This window comes from Chiloscyllium plagiosum, unplaced genomic scaffold (assembly GCF_037043375.1).
Source record: "Chiloscyllium plagiosum isolate Xiang-an unplaced genomic scaffold, Cpla_swu_hap1 HiC_scaffold_10, whole genome shotgun sequence".
Classification (NCBI taxonomy): domain Eukaryota; kingdom Metazoa; phylum Chordata; class Chondrichthyes; order Orectolobiformes; family Hemiscylliidae; genus Chiloscyllium; species Chiloscyllium plagiosum.
In genome coordinates this window covers 53,368,919-53,389,720 of record NW_028270148.1, presented here as the reverse complement: position 1 = coordinate 53,389,720, position 20,802 = coordinate 53,368,919, and the positions used below count along the sequence as shown (strand labels likewise).

General features: G+C 37.4%; 2 protein-coding genes across 9 annotated transcripts in view; one reads left to right on the top strand and one right to left on the bottom strand.

Annotated features, from left to right (window-relative positions):
- lpgat1 (lysophosphatidylglycerol acyltransferase 1) overlaps nt 1–15,963 on the top strand; it is a 131,339-nt gene extending 115,376 nt beyond the window's left edge. For 4 of the 8 annotated variants that reach the window (XM_043695877.2, XM_043695878.2, XM_043695882.2 and 1 more), the window contains exon 9: nt 15,240–15,958. In XM_043695877.2, the coding sequence (XP_043551812.1) occupies nt 15,240–15,463 (224 nt within the window). In that variant the 3' untranslated portion in view covers nt 15,464–15,958. Of the gene's footprint in view, nt 1–5,570; nt 9,958–15,239 lie in introns of those variants that run through there. The other 4 variants (XM_043695887.2, XM_087991349.1, XM_087991347.1 and 1 more) reach the window with 3 other exon arrangements.
- A 1,477-nt stretch (nt 15,964–17,440) lies between these two features.
- ints7 (integrator complex subunit 7) overlaps nt 17,441–20,802 on the bottom strand; it is a 66,410-nt gene continuing 63,048 nt past the window's right edge. The window contains exons 18-20 of the mRNA XM_043695875.2: nt 20,490–20,588; nt 18,498–18,683; nt 17,441–17,909 (exon numbers count right to left, since the gene is read on the bottom strand). Coding sequence (XP_043551810.2) covers nt 17,625–17,909; nt 18,498–18,683; nt 20,490–20,588 — 570 coding nt within the window. The 3' untranslated portion in view covers nt 17,441–17,624. The remainder of the gene's footprint in view (nt 17,910–18,497; nt 18,684–20,489; nt 20,589–20,802) is intronic.

Here is a 20,802-nt window from a genome sequence, read left to right as displayed (position 1 = left end):
GAAGCAATATTCATACTCCTGCAGTCCTCTGGCACCTCACCCATGGCCAAAGAGGATTTGAGAATGACTGCCAGGGCCTATGATAACTTCTACCTTTTCTCACTGAACAGTGTGAAATACATCTCATCTGGAGCTGCAGATTTATCCACCTTTTTTAAAGCTGTAAAACCAGCAAGTACCTCCTCTCTCTCTGTTAATTTCTTCTAATATTTCTGCTCTCCACCTGATGTCTATACCTGCGTCATCCTTTTCCATTGTGAAGACCAACCCCAGCTCCTCATTGAAGATTATGCTCATGTCTTCTGGGTCCACATACACACTACCTCAATGGTATCTAATGAACCTTGCTCTTTTTACATTTTATTTTATTCATCCTGTCATACACTCTTTCCTATCCCCATTTGCTTTTAAATTCCCCTCTTCCACTCAGGGTTGTTCTCTCACTATCTGCTATAAGCTTCTTTTTTCTTAATCCTTACCGTTATGCCTTTGACATACAGGTTTCTTGGGACTTGGTTCCACCCTTTGTCTTTACAGGAATATGTTTGTTGTATACACTTACTGTTTTCATCTTGATGCCTCTCATTGCTGTGACATTTTTATTCTGCGAATAGTTGTTCCCAATCCACTTGAGCCAATCATAACATATCTTAGTTTTATTAACTTTTCCTCAGTTTAGAACTTTTATTCTAGCCCATCCTTATCTTTTTCCCTAATGATTCAAAATCTAAACTAGAATATCATTAACTATTTTGGTCCCCTTATTAAAGGTAGAATATTCTGGAATTGGAGGTAGTCCCATAGAACGTTCACCAAGTTGATCCCAGTTATGGAGGAATTGCCTTACATGAGGTTGAGTTAGTTGGGCCTGTACTCTTTGGGGGCTAGAAAAATGAGAAGTGACCGTATTAAAACATGTAAAATTCTTGAGAGACTTCACAAGATAGTTGTGGAAAGGTTCTTTCTCTTTCTGGTGAGATCTAGGACAAGAGGGCATAATCTCAGAATAAGGAATCACCCACTTGTGACAGAAGGGAGAAATAATTTCTTTTTTGCATAATTCTTCTTTGTAGTGAATTTGTGGAATTCATTACCACTGAGAGCTGTCAAAGCTGGGTTGTTTATGTATATTCAAGGGTGAGATAAACAGATGTTTAATCACTAAGGGAATTGAGTATTTTGAGGGAAAGGCAGGTAAGTGGAATTGAGGATTAACAGATCAGCCACAATCTCAATGAATTGTGAAGAACACGAAATGGGCTGACTGGCCTCTTTCTGTTCCTGTGTTTTATAGTCTAAGACTAACAATATACAGCATTGAGGAAAATGTGTGTGTGCACTTTCTCATGCATTTATAAATGTTGCAGTCTGGGGCAACCCCAATATCTGCAGGTGAGGTGGAAGCAGGCTGCTGATTACAATGACCTTGACTACCAGTTTGACTGCCCCTAGCCACCTCTTGCCTCCCAAGCACCCCCCCCCCCCCCCCCCCCCCCACCACCACCTCCACCTCAGTATGGTTTTGATGATGAAACAGGCTGCCACTCCTATATTGGAGAATACAGCTATTGTTTTTGACATTCACAACTCCTCTTCCTATCTTTCTGAAGTTTCCTTTCTGCCCTGTGGTGGCAACCAAGCTCTCAATATTTCTTTGCACTTTTCTTTCTGCACTCCTATTTCGCTATCTCCAATTGCCCTGTTATCTTGCTATCTGACCAGTTCCACATCCGCTTCTGGCATGTGCGATCAAATGTGATGGAAGCTGCAACAAGTTTGCCTTTAGGTAAACATTAGGAAGATATTGCTGAACTGTGTGATCATGCTCTGTCCTGTTAGAGCTATTTATGCATTGGCCATTCTCTACTGCATGATATTGATCGAATAGATATAAATGAGACTGGAGGTCTGGAACATCTGTGGTGGGTGGCATGATTAAGATGGTGATACAGATCTCGATCTGTAATAGGACATGCGATATGCAGTTAATTTCTGCACAGGGTTCATCTGGCTAAGTTTAAAAAGGGGTGTCTTCATTGCGCCCCAAATGTAAAGTAAGTGGAGGTACTCTTACCCATTGCTTCTGAACATGCCACAGGCTCAGTGTTTATTGGAGCGCAGTGGCAGGAGAGATCGGGAGGGTATTGAGGACTGAAGTTAAAGTAGACCTGATATCTTTCCTCTTAGATCTACCAAAGTTATCATCTTTAGCCGGGCGTGGGAAGGAAGTAATTAATATTCTTGCATACTGTGCATGGAAGAATATTCTGATAAGTTGGGTTCTGAGAACCCACCGGGCTTGCTGGGATGGTGGAAATTAATTATGGAGCACATTCCCTTGGACTTTTTTTACAAACGTGGTGTACCACACAACAGACCATTTTTATAAGACATGGCAGCCCTATTTGTGTTGTTTGGATATAGATTTGTTAGCTATTTTAGTGAGGGTATTTGTTTAACCAGAACGGTTAGGTTTGTTGAGGCCTGGGCCCTGGAGGGGAGACTCCTGAGTTAATACGGGTTTATATACAATACTCCCATTCTTTTGTTTGGGAGCTTTGCGCCGAGCACAGAAATTTTGTGTTTTTTTTGCTTTTATTTTTGATCTGTTAGTCACTTCACTTATTTATTGGTTTTGTTTTGTATTATAGGGTAGGTAAGTAGCTAGTAGACAGTAGTTGTATTGTAACTTTTGTTTTTTCTCTTTATTATACTGATATTTTGTTATTGGTTGTATTTTTAATAACTATATTTTTGCAAAGTCAAAATTTTTTTTGCTTATAAAAGCAATGCATCACAATTTTTTTAAAAATTTGATGCTGTTGACTTGTAAGCATTGTATTCTGGTTGGACCATAGACTGTAGGTATAGGTTGGCATTTCCCTACCCTACTACACAATTGACCCGGCACCATGTCTCGACTGCATTAATGTTAATGACTTAGCGTTCCTGCCAATAGCAGTAATGTTGCTCACTTCTGGGTCATCCACTGGCACCTACACTCGGGTGATTAAGTTCTGCCTCTCTTTTTTTTTGGAGCGTCTATGAAGTTAATAAGTTTTGTGGCAGCACCATTTCCATTATTGCAGACAATTTCCAGACCACTCTGGGGATCTGGAGGACAGTGTTGAACAACAGTGACTTCCAGAGCTGCACCCTCAGCCCTTTATGGCTCTAATGGTATACCTCATGGGATTTCTTACTTGTTCTGTTTGTAATACTCTGAAGTATTTGAATCATTGCCTGAGGCTTTGAGAATTTTGAGATCTAATTATAGTTGTGTTCAGCATCTTGGGAAAGCACAGAGCTGACAACAGCTGTGGCTCGGTAAGTTTGTATGTTTTACAAGACCGAACAGGCCGGTCCAAAGGAGGAATACAAAACAAAAATCCAGCCCAAAAAGAACACAATATGAACAATTTTAGTAATCTGTTGCAAAGGTAATTAATGTGGAAAATATTGAAGTTTAACTGTGGTTCCACTGATTAAAGTAGTTTGACAACTGTTTGTCTTCTCATACATGAGCAGTAATCACATCGCAATATTCAAGAAATTTCGGGGAACTTTTGAGGTTGTTAAAATTTTTATTAAAACTGTTTAAAAATAATTTTAAAATCTGCAAATAAAGATGGAGTAATATTTAGGATATTGTTCATTATCATCTCTGGGGTTTGTGGAAACTGACCTTTTGCAATGCCGTCTCAAATTAGTTTTAGCTCATCTTTCAGAAAAAAATACAAGATCACATTAATCTGCACACAAATTGACATAAATCTTCATGTTATGAATATAATTTTGTTATAAATGAGTACCATTTTGCTTTTTGATGATAGAGGAAACTATTTTGTACCCAATAAGAAACCACAAAGAAGGCAAAATGAGCGAAGACTTCATTACAATAGAATCTCCTTTATATAAGGACAACATGTTGACATTTATATGTTGGATATTGGTGAAATAAATAAATTTTGTTGAAGTTTCTCATCTTGCATTCAAGGATAATTCACAAGAATTCGCAAGTAAACAGAAACAACATTTATACTCTGAGGAGAATGTTGATTAGTTAGTGAGTTGACCCTGGTAGACATGTATTAATAATTATTTAGCAAATTTTGTCAGTTTGTGGAATCGTAAGTAATGTTGGACACTTAAGTTTTGCAAGCATAGGCATGATCAGCACTCCACTTGTTGTGAACAGTCAAAGAGATATGCTGTTTGATATGATTTGCCAGTCCTTGAAAATTGTAGCTTATAAGCACCACATCGACATTGAAATTCATTAACCACATTGCTCATTTATGTTGTAAGCAGAAAGTCTTTCGAGCTTGATGTTAGCAGTTTATTAGTGACAAATACCACTCGTGTCACTACTGCACTGACTGTATGAAACAGTTTACTGTTGCTCAGTGTTTGAGACAGAGCACTTTTCAGGAACAAATGAGATGGCTTTGGGTCCATTCACAGGTTTGTACTAAATACAAAGTGAGAAGTTTGAGCAAGATGTAAAGCTACCAGTGTATTGCTAGGTATGCGCACTATATGTTCCCAAAGTGTTGTGATATCTATCCAGCTGTTGACAACAAGCAACATTTTGGCCACGCACAACCAGCCTATGCTTGCAGAGCTCGAAACAGTGTCCAACATTAGATGTAATTCTGTGTTTGGACAGTCTTTGCTAAATAATCCTCAGTTTGTGAATAATTAAGTTGACAACCCAATGTAGGATTGTTAATTATGCTCTGTGTAGCACATTTGTGTGTATGGGAAGCTACATATATTCATACATCAGGCCTGTTCTTTGCAGATAGAAGACGCATCGGTGCACTGTGCCTGTTTCACTTCAACAAAATGGGTGACAATTGTTCCTTTAATTTCTTAGGGAAGTACCTTCACTGATCAGTCAACCAGCCTCATTTAGGATTTAAAGAAAACATGGCAGTTAACTATCAGTCCTCTAAGTGGTGTGTTTTGTTTTAATCACAACACTTCTACCAATCAGAGTCCACTTGCCAACCAAACAATACTGTCCTGCTATCCAATATAAATGTTGTTTTCCCTTTCCTTGGTAATTCTTGCAAATTATCCTGATGAATGCAATACAAGAAGCCATGACAAACTGTCCTTTTTCACTAATGCACAATCTTTGTACTACAAATGAATCTATTTTGAACAAGTTTATTAATAAGGCTGCATTGCTTATCTACTGTCTTGTACATCTAGTAGCATGAATAAGAGGCTAAAATTAATGCAGCTTTCGCTGTTGGTAAGGTTTTTAGGCTGCTCTGCTGAATGGGGTTTAGGATAATGTCTTTCCCATCTTAAAGGGTGGAAATAGCATTCCTGTCCTTAAGATGTTTATGCCCTGATCACCTGTAACAACAGTATGGCATCATCAATTATAATAAATCTATAGCTCACTAGTTCTTTGATCTGGTGGAGGAAGAAATATTCTAGAGTGGAAAGAGAATATTGATTCTTGGAAATGGTTTATTCATCAGATTAAACAGAACATGCCACCTTTTATGAAATTACTAAGAAAACTGAAAGAGAATTTTTGTTTTGTTTTACAGGAGCATTCCCTCCTCCCAAAGGTCAAACTGTAGCAACTTCCAGAGCTATGACCCTTGACCCTTTGTGGCTCTTCTTTGTACAACTAATGGGATTTCTTTCTGGCTACATGTGGTATAATGTTCTGGAGTATTTGTATCATTGCCTGGCACTCTGGGAATTTTGAGAACTACAACTTTGAATTCAGACTTGAACCCAAGCACGTGTGTCAGTGTCCATGTGTGAATGTATATGTTTCTTGAAGGATGATAAAAAATAAGGATGGATTGGTCGCCTGTCATTTTTCATCAAGATTTTTAGACTCAAATTTAAAATATTAATCCAGACCTTCAAGTCTACAACCTGGTGTTAAGGTTTACGTGATCCTTAAGCATCCTTACTGTTCGATTATCCTTCATAGCCACAATATCCTCTTTAAGCAGGAAAAAAAAGGTTGGAGAGTGCTTCAAGTTACTGCAGTAAATACTGTCACTTCCAGTTGCTTCAGGAGGCAAAATTGCCAACATTCAAGACTGTCAGGAGGAAGCTCATATCTCCTACCTTTTCCAAATTAAGATGACCCTGATGAGAAACTAGTCAAATCTGTGACTGTTTTTATATTATTGGCAGAGAGAAGTTTGTTTTCATAGCAGCTAATATACTTTGGTTTATGATTCATAAGTACTGGTCTAAAACAACTACAACTTCAGTGATCATAAATCATTAATTATGACATCTTTGACACATAAATAGTTACAAGTAAAATAGTTAGGAAAGCTGAGAAAAAACTTCATTCTATTTCTAATATGTATGGTACATTCTGAGTAAAGTTTAGTTGAAATGACCAAATCAAGTAATGGAGCCAATCATGTAGTATCTTAATTAGCAAGAAGCTGCTAGTTGTAGTTAGTTCAGGACTATTACAGTGCTACTATTGCGGGATAGCCAGACTGTCAGAGAGCATGGAAAGTGTTTCTTATAAGAGATTTCACACAATGGATTAGAAATAACAAAAAAATTTATAGATTAAAATACAGGATCATCTTGGTACATTTTACTATGTTCCTTTATTAAAACTCACTGATTCTGGCTGTATCTTTTATGTACACGTTCTATTGTTCAGTTGAATTGTGTAATTGTTACTGATGGTTTGCGTGAATTGATGCAGATGATTTTTAATCTTGGTCAATTAATCTGTTGACTGAAGGCATTTTTGTCATTGTTCCATTTTGATGCTTGGAAATCATGATTTATTTTTCCAAGATTTTAAAAAAAAACCTTGTGAACTAACTAATTTCTTGAATTTCAGTATTTCGCTTCAATAAATGGGCTGGTAGCTCAGGCATTAAGAATAATATTTCACTGCCTAACACTGGATTTTTTTTGCCACCTGCTTAGAAACCAGGCCCATTGTTCTTTTGCCATTAGGCCAAAGTAAAATGGCTCAGGTCAGGAAAAGGAAACATGCATTACAGTTTATAGTGTTTGGGATTAAAGGTAGAGACACTGGTTTATTTATGACTTGGAGTATTATAGTTGTCTTAAATCAAAATAGTCCATGTTAATAAAAAATGATGTAACGTGTGGGGTGGCGAATTGGTATATTTTTCATCCCATCAGAAATGTGTTTGCGTTAAGTCCTCCTTCCTGCATAAGTGTTTTAGGAGTCTGGGAGGTGTCAGTTCTCGTGTATATTGCTGGGAGCACATGTGGTGGTCTATGCTCTGTTCCCTTTGTATAGCTAGCCCTCCCCTACAGCAAGTCTGCATCCAGCTGGTTAAGCATGTTCCTACACTGACAAAACAAAATGAGGCAATTGAAAGCTTTTTCTGTTCTTTACTGCAGACATACCTATCATGGATGTGACAACCATCAAATACCCTATTTTGATCAGCCAGAAATTTCAAAGGTCTGATTTGATAACCAATCAGCACATGAACTGTAAATGATTGTGTTATTAATTAAAATATTTAATCCAGGAGGTTAGAGCCCTATCTGAATGTCTTTAAAACCAGAACCTTTTGAAACCAGAAGTTGGAACAACTGAAAAATATAGGCAAATGGAAGAAAAGAAAATTCAGCTAATTAAGCAAGATCTAGAATTTTATTAAAAGAAATTCTGGATTCTATATATAGCAGATGGTGTTATGTTGGGTGCTTTGCAGAAATATATAAAATGTGTAAGTGCAAAATTATGTGATCACTTTTTCACTCCCCTCCAACCCCTACCTCGTCCTCTAAGGAGATAATTCTGAACTCCACAACCTTTATCATACATGAGTTGGCTCTCGGTTATATTTAAATATTTAAACACCAAAAGAGAAAGAAATACTGAAATACTGCATGCACGTTCTGAGTATACTGGGTCATTTTAAAGGCTGATTTTTTTCATGACCCGAGTTTAATTGTTATTCCGATGACTAGTCCAAAATCCTATTTCTTCCAATTAGATAGTATTCTTCCAATTAGTAGGATACTGCAGATATCAAAGTAATGGTAAAATTGTTGCTGAGATCTGCTTACATGCCACAAGGCAGTACTGTATTTTAGCTGTTGACGTGTGATAATTAAGAAATGTTGGAGTAATTTCAAGAGCTCAAACATGTCAAATAATTTTCTCCATATATTAGGTCATGGTGTGAGGTTCCAACATATTTGAATTTTGTTTTTGTATTGCATTTTACATTTCTTGACGAGATTGTGTTTCAGAATGTCAGTATTTCTGCTTTAAGTAAAAAAAGTGTTTTAAATTGTTTTTATTAATCATCAGTCGGCATATGAATTTTATTTTAAAAATAAATAAAACTACACCTGTCACTTAAGATTTATTGAGCATCCTCAATGGATTTCCACTGGATATAATCTTAGGACTGTTTCTCAATAACAAGACTGGTGTAACCAAAAACAATAAAATCCTTATGAATAGAAAATGACAAATTAGGGCAGAAATCATCAGGCCAACTTGTGTATATCATCCTTTTTTTTTCCCCCTTTAGTTTTCACACATCAAGCCCAAATTCCTGACACATCAACCATTCAGCCAGCTTGAAAGTTTCAGGAGTCCAGTGCTGACTGATTACATCATATCTATTGCTGGTCAATTTCAAACCAAAATTGGGGAAACAACAAAATGAACTTAAGATTTAAGTAAGCAAAATTTGCTGCCCTTTGCCACCCCAATCCCAGCTATCTCGTCACCTCTCCTGGAACAAAAAAAACCTACAAAAATTATACCACGTTATTTAATTTTGCTGAACACTGGGTTTGACTTTATCCTTTAGGTCCTTCTACTGCAACAGTTTCTAGCTTAACTTTATTTACATGCTGCACTGGCATTTTGAGGTCTTATGTTTATTTTCCCTACCATTTGGGAACCTTACAAATCACAACTTTAATCCATGCGCTGCCTCTCACGACATCCATAATGGTTGACTGTACCTGCCTCATTATGGGTGGTTGAGTTACTCAAAAGATCCAATCTGGAAGCATATAGGACTAACATAGGTTAAAATGCAAGATTCTATTTGGCTGTGCTTTATCAGAAAAGAATAATTGGAAGTTTGCAGTTGAAATTTGAAATGGTATAATCTGCATCTAGATAAGTTTTAAACCTACGTTTTATTGAATATCAATTGCTCACCAATCCATCTATTTTCTTATTGTGCTTGAGTAAAGTATGGAGGTGGAATGTACAGTGGAAAGAACTAGCAGTTTCTCATGAGGTGAAGTAGCAAGGAGGAAATTAGTCATGTATGTGTTAATGGTAGGTTCTTCTAAAGTGTTATTTATAGAGTACATTTTCCAATTTTGATTTTAATTAGTAACATTACTGTGGTGTAACCTATTGTTTACACATTCAGAAATAGGTTGGGAAGTCCAATACTTTGGAGAAAACAAAGTATTGGACTTAACAGCACTTTTTTATTCTCTCTCCCCCCCCCCCCAATTTTCCTTGAATATTCACTGTCTTGTTGTTCCTGTCAACTAGTGGAATCTTTCTGAATTTAATTGTGATTTTGCTGAAATAATGGTGACAAGTCACAATCTTTCCTGTAATAACTTTCAGAACATGAGAAATATAACCTATTGTGTGAGGAAACTAACCTGTATAAAGTCATATAACAGTGGATGAACAAAGGTATCCAGGCATGTAGCAATCCAACATGAAACTATAGATGAGAATACTTATTGAGCTAGCTTGCTAAATCCAAATCTGGTTTTCCAGAGAGTCTAATGGAGAAGTCTGAAATCAAATAAAAACACACCTGAAACAAATGAATTTTAAATATTGTTGTTTATTTTCTATGAGCCCTAGATAAATATGGTTGACTGCCGTATATAAATTTTCCTCTTGCCTTTTTCTTTTAAAACATGCTGTTTACAATGTTTTTAATCTTAAGAGTAAATAAACCCTCAAACAGGTTACCATTGATGTCAAACTGCAAAAACTCTTGATAACTTTGTACCTAATTGTATTCATTGTTTTACAACTGTTGTATACTAAAATATGCAGAGAAGGGATATTAATAAAATACATTGATATGAAGACTACACCATTTCTAAATATAAGAACTTTAAGTCTGCCCTGTTATTTATATACACCTAATGCAAAATAATTTCATATCAAGGTGTTCCAGGTTGCATGTTGCAGTGTACAGTAATGTGTATGACACAATTTCCATCAGTTCAGTGCAGAGATTGTTTTATTTTAATTGTGACTCCACTGTTTGGGAAAAGGCTGCAGAATGAATCAGTGTAGCCATATCTACACTTGCTAGTTTGATCAAAATCAATAAATTTTTTTACCTTGGGACAAAAGACAATTGTAGTTCATTCTCTGATTTTGCATTAATCTGTCTTAATTAATTGATTATATTTATGTTCTATGGCAAAAGATACAGATGTAACTTTAACTGAGAAAGTCTTCCAAATTTTTTATTGAACTGATTGAAGCATCAAAAACAGGACACTTGAACATCATTAACTATTATAATTATGTGTACAATTGGAGGGAAATCATACTGCTTCTGCTCCTCTCTTCTGCATTAACAGTAATTGCTCACAAAGTGGTTTTCAGTTAGGAATGATGCAATAGTGTTGAGAAGTCTGTGTCATAAAATTCAGCTAATTGCCTGTGCCGTCAGTCCTGTTCTGTTCACACATGCTCCTACACACTTTGCTGGACCCTGTCAGCCTGGCCCATAGCAAAACCCCAGATTCACCTTCAAGTCCATTTGATTTGCTGCTGGAACCAGAAAGCTGCTGGCCATTTGATTGCCCAGCACTTATGAAGCAGGACTTGCAGTATAGTGGGGCAGAAACCTTGCTTTAAGCAATTCACAGCCCAGTATCAGCATAAATATGACCAATAGTTTAGTTTTTGGGTGGTGATGATTTGCTTTGACTGAAGCATTCAATATGCAAATAATTTGCAGCTTCTGCTTGGCCCAAGCAAGTATGGTAGTGGGTGGCATGGTGGCTCAGTGGTTAGCACTGCTGCCTCATAGCACTAGGGACCTGGGTTTGATGCGTGAAGTTTGCACATTCTCTCCACCTGTCTGCGTGGGTTTCCTCCCACATTCCAAAGATATGTGGCTCAGGTTAATTGGTCATGCTAAATTACCCATAAGGTTCGGTGCATTATGGAGTTCTACAGCATGGAAACAGACCCTTTGACCCAAGTGGTCCATGCTGACTAACTTTCCTGAACTGAGCCCTTCCCATTGGGTAAATGCAATCGTAACTGACTCAATCTCTCCTCATATGTCAGACGTGCCAACCTAGGAAATGCTTTTCTACAACCTCTACCATGGGGGAGAAGGTACAGAAGTCAGAACACATGCACCAGCCAATTTCGTAACAATTTCTACCCTCCTGTTGTTAGAATACTGAATGGACTCATAAACACAGGTCGAGGCGAATGTTAAAATTATGTTTTTGCTACTATTTACCTATTATTTACTTATCTATGCTATTTCTGTGATCTGCCTGTATTGCTCGCAAGGCAAAGCTTTTCACTGCTTCAGTACATGACAATAAATTCAATTTAATTCAGTTCAAATAAGACTTGTAAAATATTATAAATGTAGCTATTATTGCATTACGTTAGATACTTTACGAGTTTGACTTTTTGGCTTCTGTGTGAAACACACATTACTGGATGGTCTGTGTGTCTTGTGGATTCAATCTGATGAGTATAATTCATTTACAAAGAGAATCTTAAATTTTCCCACATTTTCTCAAGAGTCTGAATAAGTAGACCAATTGACAGATGAGCCATTGTTATCCCAGTAAAATTTTAGTAGTATCATATCTAAAACTTTGGAATATAGACAAACAAGCAAAAGATGCTTTGTGCTCTTACTTGCAACCAATGATGAACACCATCTGTAATAAGGGGATAGAACCTTAATATCCTGTGTTATAACAGAAACCTATACCCTGGAAAATCAGGTTGCTGGGAAACTAACTGTACGCTTCAATGGAGGCAGTAAGCATTAAGGGTGGGAGTTTATTTACAAGATATGAATATTTATCCATGAAGTGCACAGATGACCCAGTGATACTACTTCCACTTCTGACTGAGATTCTAGACAAGTTGCACTGCACTACTTTCACGCAGTCAAGTCTCTAACAAGTGCAGCATTGTAGAAATATTGCATTAATAGAAATGTCATCAGGTGACAAACCATTTTTTGCTTGTGCAGTTAGACATAAGAGGTCCCATATACTATTTGAAAACAAGGGAGCACTCCTTGGGTCTGGCTTAAAATTTTCAATTATGGGATACATTTTATCAGAAGTATATCTAGAGGATGTCTACAAGTTGATTGGCAGGTGAATTTTGTAGTTTTGTCTCCTTGTTTCTGAAATTGGGAATTAGTCTAAGGAATTAGGAAATTAAAAATTTACTGAAAAGGTTCATGTAATATATTAACTTCCCTATAATTTCATGATGTCAATAGAAAGGAAGCCTGTATCTGCTGAGTTTTCAAATAGTAAAGTTTATTAGTAATAGTACAGTTTATCTAAAAGGTTCAGGAAAGCAGCTGAGTTCTCAAGTGCAAATCCTGTTCTACCTGGGAACATGGCTATCCAGGACATGGAAGCAGCCCAAAGTGCATTTGTGTCACTAGTGGCAGAACCTTAATTTCCAGGTTTCAGATCTAAAGAAGCAGCTGGCATCACAACACATCCGTGAGGTTTAAGATTTGAGGTGTCATACCACAGCCTAAGAGTATGCAGGGAGAGGAAAAAATAGGTGACCACCAGATAGTCACCTGGGTGTATCTCACTCTCCCATAGTGTTCAATTTTGAATGCTGATAGAAATCACAGTTCATTTGGGAAGCACAAACAGCCAAGTCCATGACACATTGCTAGACAGACAGTGTTCATGAAGAAGACTGAACCATCATGATCGGAAATTGACAGGGGGAGAGATGGATGTTTTTACAGCTTCAGACTTCAGGATGATGCACTGCCCCAGTACTTTGCTGACCCTCAGGGGAAGTGTTTGCTACATCAATTCCAAGGATATGGGTAGAAGGATGTGTATGGTTCATGGTCAAAACTTAAGGTGTTAAACAGGAAATTTGCAAAAGGACCTTAAAAGTAGTAATCACTGGAATATTCCTGGTTCTACACACAAGTATCAGAATACAAGAAAAAAGCAAACATTTGCGTGGTTTAAAAGATGGTGCAGAAGTAGTGGAAAAGTGCTGGAGAGTGCAATGGGGCTAAGATTAATCCTATGCAGGGATGACCAAACTATACCTAAGCACAGCTGAGACCAATTTCTTTGTGGGGAGAGATATTAAACCAACCAAGCATGGTGCTCAAACCAATAAATAGTATTAGAGATGAATGCCAAAGAGAACACTGAAAGTGAAAGAGAGCACTGTAATAGAAAATAGCAAGTTATTCAGTGGGTTCAGCATATGGAAGCAACTGACAAAGTCTGAACCTGGGTGATGATGCCTGCATGCGAATGCATTGAGTGTGGTTAAAAAAAAGATTGCTGAGTTAGTTACAGGTGCAGAGTCATGTGGAAATAGGATGTTGTGGCTATAACACAGAATAGTGAGCTAAAATAAATAAGGGCAGAACTGGTTATTAAATGAATCTGCATACAAGGTAATCAAGAAAGATAGAGGGGAGGGGTGGGGTGGAGTGGAGAGGTGACAAATTGATTAAGGAAAAGACAGAAGTGCTGGACAGCGATGATGTTCCACGAAGGTCATGGACAGACCTACTTGACTTCAATTAAAAAACAAGAATGCACAATTAGACCACTAGCTATGGTCTGAGTCCACTAGTGGAAAAGATGCAGAGGAACAAATTGGCAAGGTGCAAAAAATATCATAGGAACTTTAATTATCTAGACAGAAACTGGAATAGTCGGAAAGGAGGACAGGAGCTCAGTTTTTTTGGGAGAATTTTCTACAGAAGTATGTTTCTAATTCAACAAGAAGAAAACATTGCTGGGAGCTGGTTCTTAGGGATGAAGTGAACCAGATGGATCAAGTGTCAGTACAGGAACATTTAGATAACTGCTCATTATAGAGTATTGTTATAGATTTGCTGCTTCCTTTGAAGAAGGTAGAATGGGGCATACCAATGCCCCATCCCAGGCCAATATCCTCAGTATTCAGACATTGGTAATGCACGACCAGCTGCAATGGGTGGGCCACAATGTCCAAATGCCGAACCCAAGACTCCCAAAACAAATGATTTATTCTGAGCTGCACAATGGTAAGTCATCACTAGGAAGGCAAAGGAAATGCCACAAGGCCACCCAAAATAAATGCAACATCCCCACCAATATGTGGGAATCGCTTGTCCTAGAATGCACAGACTGGAGAAGCATTTGCAAAAGCACATACCACTCCAAGCAGCACTGAGTGGAGCACCAGCTTGGCTCAGAGGCAAGTGGCAAGATAATTCTCATCCACCTCATCCAACATCACCTGATCCACCTTTGGCAGAGACTAGCTCCACAGATGGATTATTCAGCAACTGAAATGAGTCAAGAAATGAAGATATATAACATTTAATAAATATTATTAATGCAAAACATTTAACAGAGATCCCACTGGAGATTCTGAGTGCTTAATGTATCATCAAATGTAGGATCCAGAAACATATTTTGTATTTTTTTGCAATGCAAATTCTATTGATAGTTTAGGTTACTCATCACTTGATTGCAGGAAATGGCATTCATATAAAAATTGCCTAGAGAAGGGTAATCTAGTATCCTGGGGTCGAGTGTGTGGTGCTGGAAAAGCACAGCAGGTCAGATAGTATTGGAGGAGCGAAAAATCAATGTTTCAGGAATTCCTGATAAAGGGCTTTTGCCCAAAACGTTGATTTTCCTCATCCTCAGATGCTGCCTAACCTGCTGTGCTTTTCCAGCACCACACTCTCGACTCTAATCTCCAGCATCTGTCGTCCTCACTTTTGCCTGATCTCGTATTCTGACTATTTATTTAATCTGAAGAAATGCATAAAGCTTTTAAAAATTGAAATTCTTCACTTTCATAATTTACAATAAACCAAACATATATTTTTTAAAATATATAATGGCAGTAAACACCTATCAAAATAATCTGATCTATGGCAAAAAATAGCTTTAAAACTGGCTCACTCACTCAAAAGAAGATTTGTTTTTCTCTATGCTAATTTCTTCTGCAGAGCTTCACCATCGCCTGTTTGACACAAGGCAGAAGTGTAATGGGATAGGTGGATCTGCAGTAATTCTCAAGATGCTCGATATCATCCAGGACAAAAGTACCCACTTGACCAGAAGTCTATGCACTCCTTTGAACAACTATTTCCTCCACCACAAGTACAATGTGTATCATGTACAGACTGCTCTACAGCAACTCATTCATGAGGACAGAAACATGAGCAACTAGCCAAGGGTTCTTTGAAGACTTTGCCAGATGGGCAACAGAAGCAGCTGCATGGGAACAGCCACACATTCCTGACAAAATATAAATCACCACACAAAATATTCACCTTTCTTTATTTGAAATAAGTTACCAGTGTACCTAAATCCTGTAACCAGTGTACTATGACAGCACTTTACTCATTCAGACTGCAGAATTTCAAGGTGAATGACCACCACCTCTTAGAGCAAGTCAGATTTGGCAATAAATTCTGATCATGCTAAAATTGAAAAATGTGAAGTTATGCAGGAGCAATGGTATTTGGGTATCTGTGTACAGTAAATAAATCATGTAGGATTGAGATTAACTCAAGGGTAAAGGAGATCCACCTTTATGGCTTGCTTTGTTACAGGACAAATATGAGTGACAACTTATTTGAAGCCACACAATTTTATTTTTTTTTAAACTTTGATTAACTTTTTGACTTAAAGTCACTTAAAGAGAAACTGTGATTTTCTTTTATATTTTGTACTGGCCTATGAATAGTTTTACATTAGTACTTGTGATGTGTATTTTACAGGATTTTCTTCCAATAGTACATTGTTATATAATTTGTCTTTAATTAACTACATAATGATTTCCTATGAGACATCCTAAGGTGTACATATTCAGTACAGTGCTAGGTTTGATTCCTGAACATGTGACTCTTATCTCTCTGAAAAGCAAAGAAAGATAGTATTATCCTTTCAAAATGACTTGAAACTTTAGGAAATCAGTCAGATGATGATAAATTATATCAATAAGATGACCGCCACCTTAAGAAACCAATTGGGCAAACATCACCTAGATAACCAGAGATGCATCATATGCTGCTCATGCATTGGCAAGCCGACCAGAACTCAGGAATATCACTGACTATTTATAAAAGTAGCTAGCAAGAATTTAATGGTCGTAATTTTTAGCAGCTAGCTGTGCAAGATGAGGAGAGAAGAAAGAGCTCAGTCAAAACAAGAAACAAGCACCCAGTCAGGTAGGAAGCCACAAATTGGTGTTCCATAGTGAACTGACTGAATTCATTGCTTTATAAAGAAGCATTCTTTTGTGTTTATTGTGATAAACTTAATAATTGTGAAGCTTGCAAAATCAGACTTGTATCCAAAGCGGCCTTATAATTAAAACAACAAATGCTGGATATCACAGCAGATCAGGCAGCATCCATGGAGGGAGAGCAAGCTGACGTTTCGAATCTCAATGATTCTTCATTAAGCTCTGATGAAGAGTCATCTAGACTCGAAACATTAGTTTGCTCTATCTCCATAGATGCTGCCTGATCTGCTGTGATATCCAGCATTTGTTGTTTTCAGTACCAGCATCTGCAGTAATTTGTGGCTTTGTAACTAGTCAGGACTTAAACACCTTTCAGATAGGCTTTTTCAACTCAGTTTATAATTGTGAAATCAGGAAGCATGTTTTCACAAAGTGCAGTGAATATCTGAGACTTTATTCTTCAAAAGCCTCAGTGGGTTGCTCAATCAATTGAAATCTTCAAGGCAGACTGATATATTTTTATTGGTTAAGGGAATCAAGGAAAAAGGAGCAAGAGGCTCTTTTAAAAGTTGTTTCCTCATCCATTAATTTTGAAGACACAAATTTTATATTGTTATGTGATTGACACGTCACTGGTCACTGCTTGATCCTAGTTCATAAACCTTCCAAAATTAACAATCAATGGGTAAAGAATTAATCAAAAACATGACTTTAAAAAATGTCCATAGCCAGATTCTGGAAGGTATCAGCATAAAACTTATTTACTCGGAACCTCAGCTTTGTCAGAGCCAGTTAAATCACTGCATACTCTTAGAAAGTAGGGAGTTTCGAACAATAAAGTGTGCAATCTAATTCAACACACATCAACTGATCCAAAGAGCAGTACTAGCAGTGATAGTCAGTTTGTTTCATTTTATGGTGGACAAGGCAGAAAGAGCTGGTGAAGGAACTTGAAGATTGCAAAAAAACAGAGTTTAATTCAGAGTAAACTGTTTAATACAACATTAGGGAATTTGAAGGAAGAATTACATCCCTGATATTCCTCAACCAATGTTAAGCTGATCATCTGATATTTAACAAAGTCCTTATTACCTGACAAAATATTCACAAAGCATATTTCCCAAGTTGAAATGATTCGTCACTAAAATCTGCAGAGTGCGTTCCTTTGCAGCTGTGACTGTTGTGACTGCTGTTGTTGCTGCTGCAGGCGTAATTGCTGAGAGAATGGATCCTCCATGGATTTGACAGCAATAGTAGTTTTGGGTCCTGTTTTCCAAATTATGCCATTAGAATCAATGACAGATGCTTCAACAGTAACACTGTGGTTCCCAAGTGCAACAAAACACAACAGGAACTGAGTGCTGAAATAGTCGTTATGGGGCTCCACCCGCTGCTCTACTTCATTCGTCATATTCTCCAGCAATACCTGAGAAATGGACATGAGAAATTTAAACTCACGCACATTTGTCAGCATTATAAAGCTCAATTTTACTGAAGTTATAACTTTAACTGACTTTATAAATGCAAAACATCATCAGTCTCAATTATTCATCCACTTTTGAAATAAAGTACAAGCAATGAACATTGCTAACAATCTACCAAATGATAATATCAAGTGACAAATGGACAAAGACATCAATGTGTAGCTGCAATATATTGGAACAACTGCAGTTTTATCTTGAATTAAATACATTTACACTTTCATGAAGACATTACAACTTATAGGCTTTAAGGGTGCACACAAAGACATTAGGCAAGGGCGTCAAATTGTATCCTAATCAGTATAACATACCACCAAGCAATACACTCATTATTAATGCAGAATGAAAACTGGGTTGATGTTGTTCTCAGGCGTTTAACCCTAACAATCTACAAGTACAACAGATCAGTTAGAAAACATGTTCTTACAAACATGCATCGATATTCATTTATAACAACTCAAACTGATTACATATTGGGTTATCAATACTATTGAGGATAAATACAGCCTTGTAAACGTGATGAAGGCAGTTACCTTATAATCCTGTATACCTTTGGTCTGCAGTGAGGATGAGACGTTTAGGCAAACTGCCTGAATTTTCCGAAAGAAGCCAGGCTTGGAGCCATGCTGGATAACACCTTCTACTTTCAGGGCCAGTTGCTGGTTATTCTGTACAGTGATTGGTTCAGTTGGAGTGCGAGGAGAAGGCGATAGTGCCAACTGCAAAAGAATCAGTGAAAATTACCTGAAGGAAAATGTAAATTCATTAAATACTTTCCTTATTTCAATTAGCTGAGAGACTGCTAAAGTGATGATTGTTATATTATTCAGTGGAGGAGTTCCTGCATAATAGAAACGTTAGTTTATAGTTCTATAAAATATGGTGTCAACGTGCAATCTGAATTGCAGCTAATGTAAGTCATATTTTCATAAGCGAATATGTTTCAGGTAAGTTATGGAGAACGCATACTCTACAAAATGAGTGTGCTGCTTTGTTCATCTCAGCAATGAAGGAGGACTGCTACAGGAAGGTATAGTCTCGTTGTTTCATATGTATGGTGGGGAAACTTTGGAATCTTTAATTAAAGGTGAAACATCTCTCACCAATATAACTGGGAGCAGCAAATTATGATTTTAAAAAGGAAAATGGTGCATGATCAGGCTGACAATTCTTTGAAGACATTATGATGGTGATGGGACAAATGCAAATGATGTGATATGCATCAATTTGCAGAAGGTTTTTGATAAGCTGCATCGTGAGTCTACTGGGAAAAATAAGAGACACAGAATTAGGGAAAGGATACAAAACTAGAGTAAAAACTGGTTAGAATGTTGGAAGGGCTGAGGAATAAGGACTAGGTGAGGGAGAATGATTGTCCTTGCAGTGAAAGCAACATTTAGACAACTGTACCACCAAGTACCTGTAGCAAAATCAATGTGAATCAAAGGGATTAAGTTTTCACTGGTCGCAGTAATAGCTATCACAATGAAAGGAGATTGTAGTTGTAGGAGTCCCAGAGCATTTCCATGAGATGAGCAAAGACCACATTAGAGGCTAGGAATTCTAGAGTGAGTAACGCACCGCTCATCTCCCCAAAATCTGTCCACCATCTACAAAGCACAAGTTAAGGTGCAATTCTCTCCACTTGCTTATATGAGCGTGGTTCAAGCAACACAAAAACTTAACACCATCCAAGACAAAGGACTGGACTGTCATCCTATCTAATATGTTCAACATTCACTCACTTCACCATCAGTATCAGTGCAGTGATAGCACATACAAAATGCACTGTAGCAACTCTCTAAGTGCCCTTTATTAGCAGCTTTGAAACCTCAAATTTTCACCACCTAGAAGACAATGGCAGTAGATACATGGGAACACTAATACTTGCAAGTTACCCTCCAAGTCACATACCACATCACCCAGTCCAACACTGCAACTGGGTGTAAATCCTGGAACTTCGTTCTTAACATCACAGTGAGTATCCCTACATTCCAAGGGCTGCAGCAGTTCAGGAAAGTAGCTCACCATCACATTCTTGAGGACAATAAGGGATGTGAAACAAATGCTGACCTAGTTAGCAATGCCAACATCCCATCAAAGACAAAAGTCTCAGTGGTAGAAGAGCATCCCACAGTATTGTTTGGGACTGCTTATGTTTATTACAAATATCAATGACTTCCCTACAAGCTCAAGTGGATGATGTCCAAATTTGCAAGTATTATTAAAGCAGATGGTTTACAACAATTTTGAAATCCAAAGGAAATTTTAAGAGGATATTGATAAGACACTGGACTGGTCAATAAATTAGTGGATGAAATTCAATGGCAGCATAGAACCTGGGTAGACATGGAGAGAGATAAAGAATGAAGGAAGAGAAGCGTTCTAAACTGAAGTACAAGTTACTTGTGGCATTTATGTAAAATGTTTAAACATGAATTAAAAATGAATTATACTGTTGCAAAGCCCAAGAAGCCACCTTTAAAATTTTAATATCAAAATCAGACAGTTTTTAATAGACATACCTTAATGCTAGTGGACTGAATCTTTTGGAAGAAATATCTCTGAAATGACAAGGGAACCTTCAACAAGGAAATGATAGCTCGACAAAGGCACATGGTGTGCTGGAATCAAATTACATGAGAAGATCAATGAACATTTGACCGGCAGGAAAATAAGCACTGGACATGACATTAATTGTACAGGTTTGTTACCTTTATAGTTAATATGTAGATAATGAAACAAGGCCATTTACCTGCATAATTATTTGTATGGCATTTGAAAAGAAAACTGAATATATAATCAGATCCCCGTGTTTTGCTGTGTTTTCCACAATTC